This window comes from Phoenix dactylifera, unplaced genomic scaffold (genome assembly GCF_009389715.1).
Source record: "Phoenix dactylifera cultivar Barhee BC4 unplaced genomic scaffold, palm_55x_up_171113_PBpolish2nd_filt_p 002050F, whole genome shotgun sequence".
Lineage (NCBI taxonomy): Eukaryota > Viridiplantae > Streptophyta > Magnoliopsida > Arecales > Arecaceae > Phoenix > Phoenix dactylifera.
The window spans coordinates 10,914-20,830 of NW_024069325.1; the positions used below are offsets into that span (position 1 = coordinate 10,914).

A 9,917-nucleotide genomic window follows, 5' to 3' on the forward strand; every position below is an offset into this window, starting at 1 on the left:
TACTAAAATTAAATTTAAAATAAAGGTAAATGAAGATAGCCTGAATGAAGGCAGGTCGAAGCGCGTAGACGCTGTCTCCGGAGATACAACGACCCTAAGCTTCTTGTTCGGTACGTATTGAAAGAAGCCAACACGAACCCGATCGGACTTACAGATCTAGCAAAGAAAGAAATAAAAAGAAAATAGAATTTCGCTGAATGAAGGCGCAAAAATAAAATATCAAAAAGTGGCTAAGAGGAGGAAAAACAATTTTTTTTCCTAAGAATTTTTTCAGAATTTTTCTCTTTTTTTTTTGTCACGAATTAGGAGGAATAGGGAGGTTTTTATAGTCTTTTTGGGTCAACGTGTTGTTGGCCCAAAAAAGCAGCAAAAAGGCCAATTTGCGGATGCGTCTGCACCTTCCGCGGATGCGGCCAGCCCGCAGAGGGCACCAACGGGTGCCCGAGACGAGATGTACATCTCAGGCCACGCGCCAATTAATTTTTCCTAACAGGACATGCTTCTTAGATGTTAAATATATGCTTGGCATATAATTTGAGAAAGACAATAACAATAGATAAGGCAACAAAATTGAACATCGCCATCAAAGTAAAGCTAACTACAGCTGAACATTGATGCTCAATAAGAGAATAACGAAACAATGTCCTTAAAAGAGATCAAGACAGAAAGGGGATCGATTGATGGCTGCTAAACCAAGTTCGTAATTTCATCATCGAAGACAGCCAGGTGTTCTTTCACAACACACCTCATCATCAGCCTCACGCCCTGCTTAGGTGCGGGCGGCTTGAGCATGATGAACGACCCAATAAAATTCCCGTCGTTGAAAGGGACGAGATGCATGGGCACTCCCCATCCATAATCTACCTCGTAAAATCCCACCTTGTTCCAATCTGCTATGATAAACGTGCCATAGTCGAAGGGCACTTTGTACGGGTCCTCCTCGTTCTCACCCATCGTCCATTTCGAGAACTTGCTCGGCAACATCTGTTTAGCTTCTCTAATGAGGCTCACAATCTCGACGAGCGATGAGCGAACGATCTTCTCGCTAGCTGCCGAGACGGTCACGGGGTACACAGCATTCCCGTAATAACCTTTTCTATGTGGTATCATTTGATCGAACAGGTGGCGGGTATCGGCTGCGAAGCCGAAGCGGACTTCGACGTGGGGCTCGAGATTAATAGCTCGAGTTCGAGCTCGCCAGGCCATCGCCGCGACGATGTCGAAGGTGGAGCATCTCTGCCCAGTCTCGTTCATGAATCGGTCCTTGAATTGGTTGATGCTGTCCAAGGAGATGTCGGCTATGGAGTACTCGAAGTCGAAGTCCGTCAGGGTCGGTGGCGGCCCTTGCGGGGGCTTGGCTGGGTTGAACTTGGGGATGTCCTCTCGGCACCAAATGGGCTCCACCGTGGGCCGTGGGAGGCCTCGGGCCATGTCCGCGATCGCGTTCACAAATTGGGCTGCCCCGAGGCCATCAAACATCGCATGGCTGGATATGATGCCGACGGAGAATCCACCGCATGTAAATTGTGTGACCTGAAATCCACCATTACCAAAAACCAGGCGTTGAGATCTGAAACATTAAATTCGTCACTTTCTTAATTTTATAAAGATATTCTTATAATTTTATATATTTAGGAGGATGGACATGCAAAAAATTCTTACCAAAAACTGACATCTGAAACATTAGATTCACTGTTTTGTATCGTTTTCTTGCATCCGACAACGACTAGGGCTGGTAAGGAATATGCTTGTTAGAGTCACATCGCCATTGCATGTCGTCTCATAATAATGCAATCAATTATGTAGACAATAGAGTGTCGAACCGGGCCATGTCTAGACTCTAGTGTCACAAGGAATCTAACCACCCCTACTCATGCGTCAAAACAAGTTTTTTTTCCCCTTCAATTACAGTTGTATCAAGCCATGTTAATTTAATGGGTCAAACCTCCCTCGAAGCAAAGCACATTATACGTTTTAAAGAAAGGTGCATGCATGGTTTCTAGATTTACAAGTGTCTGTAGAAAGCCAAAAAAATATATATATACATGCAAAAAGAAAACTTTATAGAGATATACATGCAAATAGTAACTTTGCGAGGGTATTCATGCAATTACATATATTTAAGAGGGCATATACTTAAAAAATATCCAATACAAAATGATCAAAATCCAGTAAAGATAATTCATTAATAAAAAAATAGCCAAAAAGATTAAATTATGTTCATATAAACTCTTATAGAATAAATCATATTGCTTTTACGAAATTTTTGCTCCGAAAACAAAGAACAATTTAACATTTATAAATCACTAAAAAATATTTTACTAATCTAAGCATCTATAGTTAATTTAAATTCGAGATGATTTAATCTTTAAAAAATAATGAAAAATATGTAGACGTCATAGATTCAATAATGATAATTATATCAAAATCAAATGAAGAATAGTATTACTAAAATGATCTCCTAATATTTCAACTTGTTTCGGTCAAGATTTTAAAAAAGAAAATTGATAATGTGACTCGATCTTTTTTTAACTTGTCAATCCAACTAAATTATAAAAGACTTGACAAATTTCATCTGAGTTTTAATTTTATTAATAGATTTTTAATATATACAGTTTTAATTTTATTAATAGATTTTTTAATATATACCCTTCTAAATATGATAAATTATATAAATACCTTCATAAAGTTGCTATTTGCGTGTATACCCTCATAACTTTTTTTATACATCTATCTATAAGGATATTTCGGTCATTTTAATTTTAAACTTTTTTATTTTTTAATGATGTTAAATGGTACGGATACATATGCCAAAAAAAATATGTGCATGTAAATAGTAATTTTATGAAAATATTTATATAATTTTATATATTTAGAAGTATACATGTAAAAAAAAATGCCAAAAATCAAGATTTGAAATATTAGATTCACTGTTTTGTTTCGTTTCCTTGCATCCGACAACGACGAGGGTTGGTGAGGAATATGCTTGTTAGGGTCACATGGCCATTGCATGTGGTCTCACAATAATGCAATCAATTATGGAGACAACAGTGTCAAACCGGGCCATATCTAGTGTCACATGTCACAAGGAATCTAACCACCACTACTCATGTGGCAAAACAGCCACTCGTGCGTCAAAACAAGTTTTTTTTTTTCCTTCAATTACAGCTGTATCGGGGCATTCAAGCTATGTTAATTTAATGGGTCAAACCTCCCTCGAAGCAAAGCACATTATGCGTTTTTTTCACATGTTTATTCTTTGTTTTTTTTTTTTTTTCAAAGAAAGGTGCATGCATGGTTTCTATATTTACAAGTGTCTGAAGAAAGACAAAAAGAAAAAAAGAAAAAAAAAACTTATAGACATCGTATGCTTGCTGACTTGATTGTTAACGAAATATACACGTCATCTATCGCGGATGCTGCCCATTCAACATTGAGATGCATTTTTATCTCAAAAAACATTAAGGTGCATTACAAAGATAGGCATACTTTACGACCTAGATCAAAATGCATCTCAATGCACTCATGCACGTTTTGAGATGCATCTCAAAGTCAATTTTTTTTTATTTTGTTAATTATACTCATGCACATTTTGTATGAGGAGCTGTTGTACTAATAAAAAAAAAAAACTAAGTAAAATTTTCTCATCCTAAAATAAAAATCATATATACTGGCTGACCAGGGAATAATTCGAGCCATTTTCCATACCAAAATAAAATAAAATAATCTGAGCCATATACCGCTTCTATCTTCTTTTTTTTTGTTCCGTAAAAATTGATAAATACATGTAGATTACTGAAGAAGCATACCTGCAACATGAAAATGACACCCTCTCGGCTTACGTCCGGGGGGAGGACTGGAAGGAACTCTTCCTTTGGGATCATGAGAGGCCGTTGGAGGTTGTTGACATCTTTGAGGCTAAAATTCGCCGTGGCCTCGACGAACCATGCACCTTCCCCGGTGCAAGCAACCACCATGTCGCCGTCGTCGCACTTGAGGAGCCGGCCGGCGACCGGGTAGTAGGGGACCAGGGCCCTGGACAGCGCTTCCCTTATGACCCTGGCCGGCTCGACGCCGTGCTGGAAAACATGGATGGAGTCGACCATGACATCTCTCAGGGCCGGTGTCAGGTCGATGGAAGAGAGGGGGAGATTGCCGGCCGGCGTCTGCTCGCTGGGACCGACCAACGCGGGAGCCAATTTGGTCACGGAGAACATCATGATGGTGGGAATGGTTCGTCCGATTCGATATTGCTTTGATGCTCTCGCGTTTGGAGTATTGTCTGCTTATAATGGACGGGGCCGGGACGTTGACAACCTGCCGGCTTGTTTGGTTTGTAACTAATGCTCGTATTCTATTTGTTATTTTACCCGCACGGACAGCTAATGAAGGGAGAGATGCTTGCTCGATCTTGTAGGCTGTGACCTGTAATGCACATGGAGTTTAGAACGAGGAAAGTGATGGACAGTATTAATGGAATGATGGGAGGGATGAGAACTTGCAGGCTTTAATGGTTTCATCTGTTTTGCAGGAAATATATAAAAAAGTTACTGCTGCTACGAGATAATTGGCTAGTACTGACATGCATAAGTGCTTTAAAATAATGAAATCTCCTGCTTCGAGTATAGTTCTTCAGAAGTATGAATATTTTTTTCAAATTATTGTCTTCCTATTTCTATCATTTTTAATATTTTCATACTTTTTTTTTTTTTTTTTTGATGTAAATGGAGACTTACGCGATTAACCGACCATTAGCCATCAAACAAAGGCTTAAACCTTTTGATGTCACTTCTGTCTATATTTGTGAAACTGAAAATCTATTTGGCAAGCAAAATGAAAAAAAAAAAATTAGATCCAGCATGTCTTTTCACATGAAAGAATGATTGATCTCCTTTCACGACCACAACCATTGCACATTGCACTGTTCTCAAAATACGCCAAGAGACCAACGGGGCCGCAGATTAGGTAGCCTCATATGTGGCCGATTACTTCAGAGGACTCTATAGGTTGGGGACAGGGAGTTGGTTAGAGCGTTTCGAGATTTACTATTCTATGACTTTTTTGGATGTATCCGTACTAAACTATACGAACCATCCGTTGTAGCCAAAAAGTTAAAAAAAAAAAGGCACCAAGGTGGTAGCCTAGTGGTACTGGGCAGCAATTCTAACCATTAGGTTCCAAGTTCGAATCGCTGCGGCGACGATTAAATTGTGGACCGGAGCTCACTACTTTGGCCACTACTTGGACTTGTGGTGTAGGACCGCTCTTGAACCGCTAGTAGCCGGGGTGGTGCCGGGTGTGACGTACTCACACGTGGGACTCGAGCCAGAGCTCAGAGGAGTAGCTGAGCCGGGCCTACGGGTGGGGAGGGTATGAGTAAAACCGGTCGGGGTGCCCAACACACGGCCATTTCTGCCCGCATCGAACATTCTCCTGGCGGGGCGGGGGCCCAGTGGGGGCTGCTACGCGGGGGTGGGCTTGTCCCTTCCTCCCCCCCTACCCCTTTTTTTTAGAAAAAAAAAAAAGTAAAAAAAAACACGCCAACATCTCTTTTTACCACATGTATGCACAAATATCAAAGCTGCTATTGTGCAACTCTACGATTGATGTCACAAAAGAATGCTGCTTGACCTGGACTGGAAAAATCCTATCAAAATTGAAGGAGAGGAATAGAAGAAACATTAGAGTGAAGTAGATAGCTGACACCTCGGTGCCATTGAGGTATCTAAGAAGTAGGAACCATTTCTTGATTAGCTTCCTTCACCAAGGTAATCCAATAGGAAAGCAACCAAACTGATCTCCAGGTCTTCCAGAGTCTAGGCTTAGATTCGAAAGTTTTTCTTTACCTATCCCGCCTCCAAAGCAGCGCTAGGCCAATGCAATGCCATGCCATAACTTCTGTGTCTTGAATACTTCCTTGTCTCTCAAAATATACCAAAATTCAGCACCAGTTATTGGTGCCAAATACACCTAATGGGGGGCAAAATGGATCATCTTGCTCGCAATGATGGGACCACTCAATTTCGGTCAAATGGGCTCTAACACCGACTGAGCCGAATATCGGCCCCGCCAAGAGCCAGTTCGAGCCCAGACTCCACCGAAGGCACTGTTGATCTCAGTCGAATCTCTCCGCTGCTGCGACCTACAGCAACCTTCTATGATGATGTCCCGAGCACGAGCTCGAGATGCCCCAAAAGCTTCTTCAACCTCGGGGCGCCTCTTGTATTCGCCGACCCGTCCCGACCAAGCTCGGGGCACCTCCTATATTCACTGACCCGCCTTGACCAAGCTCGGGGCGCCTCCTGTATTCGACGACCCACTCCAACCAAGCTCGGAGCGCATCCTGTATTCGCCGACCCGCCTCGAGCCTCGAGCTCGGGACGCTTTATTGAGGAAGCTAAGCCGATCTCATCAAATATGTGATGCAACTCCTCACTGAGCCCAGCCTCGCCAACAGCCATATCCACTTGCGTGCCTACTCCCGCCTGTGTGGTCGTATATTATAAACACCTCCGCGCCATGCTTTGTTTGCAGGCCAGTGACAGTCAAGGACAGCGCAATGCTACTCCAGCCATATCCTGCTACAACTGTCAATGCCTTACCGCTCACAAGGATGGACCGCACCATGCGCCATAAGCAAGCTCTAGCTGTGCCCATCCCAACTCATGATGGAAACGGGCCATACCTCTGCCATCTGGGCACCCCTACCGAGACTATAAATAACCCCATCAAGTAACCTAAGGAACTTTTTGGCTGGACCAACTGAGCACCACTCTAACTTGATCATCGTAGGGCCCTTATCGGAAGCACCGGTGAGACTTTGTGTACGTACACCGCCGATCGCGGGAGGTGGCTCTCATCGTCTTCCTCCACACTCTAGCAGCTCCCTCGACTCCTCCGGCGTGGTCACCCTCGGGCCAAATTTGAACCACAACATTTGGCGCTAGAAGAAGGGCCCGAGAAGAGATCATGAGGTTAAGGAGTCACGGAGCTCCAAACGCATCGAGCAGCCGGGTACCAGCGCTCGACCACTCTCTTCAAAGTCCACCCCATGCAGTGCCTGCACCAGCGAACTAGATTCCTCAGGTCTAGCGAGAGCAGTTTTACCTGCTCGCTCAACAAGTCCAAGCTCTTGTCGTGGCTGATCAAAGCCTGCAGCCGGTAGGAGCCTCATCAATCGCCAAGCTCGACAGAAAAGTCTAGAAAGTGGGGCAACAAGTCCAAAGTAAATATACAAAAGATGCGACCGGTAAATATACCCAACACTAAAGTTTCGGAAAGTAGACTCCCCTCACGTCCTTCCGGACAGAGATTCTCATGGAAATCGAGGGTCGCGGCTACCTCCGACCTCCACCAAAGATGCAACCGTCGGGGCCGCGGAAGCGTTCAGACAAATACTGCCGCTTCCATAGAGACTATGGTCATGATATGGAGGACTGTTACCCGCTCCGTAATAAAATTGAAGCAATTATCCGCCAAGACCTGTTGAGTCGGTTTGTTAGTGGTTAAGCTGACAGAATAGAGCTCGAGGGACAGAGCCCGGACGCGCAACAAGCCCGACGGTAATCGCCCCAGCGCGGGCACCATCAACACCGCACCTGCGCATCCCACACGCTAGCGGCTTCTTGACTTCGGGGGGCAGGGAAGAGGCTGCACCCTCATCTATCCGGGTCTGACGACCCGGGATGTAAGCTACAACCCCCAGATGGGACATTAGCCCCTCCAGGTCATGATTTTTTAAATCCCAGAATGTGTCAATTAATAAAGTTACCCACTGAGATTTCTCCAAAACATCTCTAAAATGCCCTAATGGGCTCGACGCGCTCCGGTCGCCCCTGCAGCACGAGTTATATATTGACAAATCTGCAAAGTCGTCCCTCGAGCTCGGCTTGGAACGTCTTGCAGTTTCGCCCGAGAGCCAAAGAGCCTCGCGACTGCAAGATCTGTCTACAAAGTCGTCCCTCGAGCTCGGCTCGGGATGCCCTGCAGTTTCGCCCGAGAGCCAAAGGGCCTCGCGACTGCAGAATCAATCTACAAAGTCGTCCCTCGAGCTCGGCTCGGGACACCCTGCAGTTTCGTCTGAGAGCCAAAGAGCCTCACAACTGCAGGATATATCTACAAAGTCATCCCTCGAGCTCGGCTCAAGATGCCCTGCAGTTTCGCCCGAGAGCCAAAAGGCCTCGCGACTGCAAGATCCGTCTACAAAGTCGTCTCTTGAGCTCGGCCCGGGACGCCCCGCAGATTTGCCCAAGAGCCAAAGAGCCTCGCGACTGTAGGATTTGTCTACAAAGTCATCCCTTGAGCTCGGCTCGGGATGCCCTGCAGTTTCGTTCGAGAGCCAAAGGTTCTCACGACTGCAGAATCTGTCTACAAAGTCGTCCCTCGAGCTTGGCTCGGGATGCCCTGCAGTTTCGCCCGAGAGCCAAAGAGCCTCGCGACTGTACGATCTATCTACAAAGTTGTCCATCGAGCTTAGCTCGCAACGCCCTATAGTTTCGCCCGAGAATCAAAGGGCCTCGCAACTACAGGATCTATCTACAAAGCCGTCCATCGAGCACAACTTGGAATGCCCTGCAGTTTTGCCCGAGAGCCAAAAGGCCTCGGAACTGCAGGATCTATCTACAAAGTCGTCCATCGAGCTCGGCTCGAGACGTCCTGCAGTTTCGCCCGAGAGCCAAAGGGCCTCACGACTGTAGGATCTATCTACAAAGTCGTCCCTCGAGCTCGGCCCGGGATGCCCTGCAGTTTCGTCCGAGAGCCAAAAGACCTTGCGACTGTAAGATCTATCGACAAAGTCGTCCCTCGAGCTCGAGCTCGAGACATCCTGCAGTTTCACCCGAGGGCCAAAGGGCATCGCGACTGCAGGATCTGTGTACAAAATCGTCCCTCGAGCTCGGCTCGGTACGTCCTGCAGTTTCACCCGAGAGCCAAAGGGCCTCGCGACTGCTGGATCTGTCTACAAAGCATCCCTCGAACTCGGCTCGGGATGCCCCACAGTTTCACCCAAGAGCCAAAGGGCCTTGCGACTGTAGGATCTATCTACAAAGTCATCTCTCGAGCTCGGCTCAGAATGCCCTGCAGTTTCGTCCAAGAGTCAAAAGGCCTCGCAACTGCAGGATCTATCTACAAAGTCGTCCCTCGAGCTCGGCTCGGAACGCCCTATAGTTTTGCCTGAGAGCCAAAGAGCCTCGCGACTGCAAAATCTATCTACAAAGTCATCCATCGAGCTTGGCTCCGGATGCCCTGCAGTTTTGTCCGAGAGCCAAAGGACCTCGCGACTAAAGGATATTTCTACAAAGCCATCCCTCGAGCTCGGCTCGGGATGCCCCGTAGTTTTATCCGAGAGCCAAAGGGCCTCGCGACTATAGGATCTATCTACAAAGTCGTCCCTCGAGGTCGACGCGGGACGCCCTGTAGTTTCACCTGAGAGCCAAAGGGCCTCGCAACTGCAGGATCTATTTACAAAGTCGTTTCTCGAGCTTGGCTCAGGACGTCCTGAAGTTTTGCTCAGGAGCCAAAGGGCATCGCACTATAGGATCTGTCTACAAAGTCGTCCCTCGAGCTCGGCTCGGGACGCCCTGCAGTTTCGCCCGAGAGCCAAAGGGCCTCGCGACTGCCGGATCTATCTACAAAGTCGTCCCTCAAGCTTGGCTCGGGACATCCTGTAGTTTTGCTTGAGAGCCAAAGGGCCTCACGATTGAAGGATATATCTACAAAGTCGTTTCTCGAGCTCAGCTCGGGAAACCCTGCAGTTTCGTCCGAGAGCCAAAGGGCCTCGCGACTGCAAGATGTATCTACAAAGTCGTCGCTCGAGCTGGGCTCGGAACGCCCTGCAGTTTCGTCCGAGAGCCAAAGTGCCTCGCGATTGCAGGATCTATCTACAAAATCATCCCTCGAGCTCGGCTCGGAGCGCCCTG

At 46.2% G+C, this 9,917-nt stretch overlaps 1 protein-coding gene across 1 annotated transcript; it reads right to left on the minus strand.

The window, feature by feature from the left end:
- Nucleotides 1-532: 532 nt before the first annotated feature.
- Nucleotides 533-4,468, minus strand: LOC103719126 (acyl transferase 5-like). Its single transcript, XM_008808213.4, has 2 exons — nt 3,810-4,468; nt 533-1,533 (listed from the first exon to the last, which is right to left on the minus strand). The coding sequence occupies exons 1-2, from the start codon at nt 4,218-4,220 to the stop codon at nt 688-690; spliced, it is 1,257 nt and encodes a 418-aa protein (XP_008806435.1). The 5' UTR covers nt 4,221-4,468; the 3' UTR covers nt 533-687.
- Nucleotides 4,469-9,917: the final 5,449 nt, after the last annotated feature.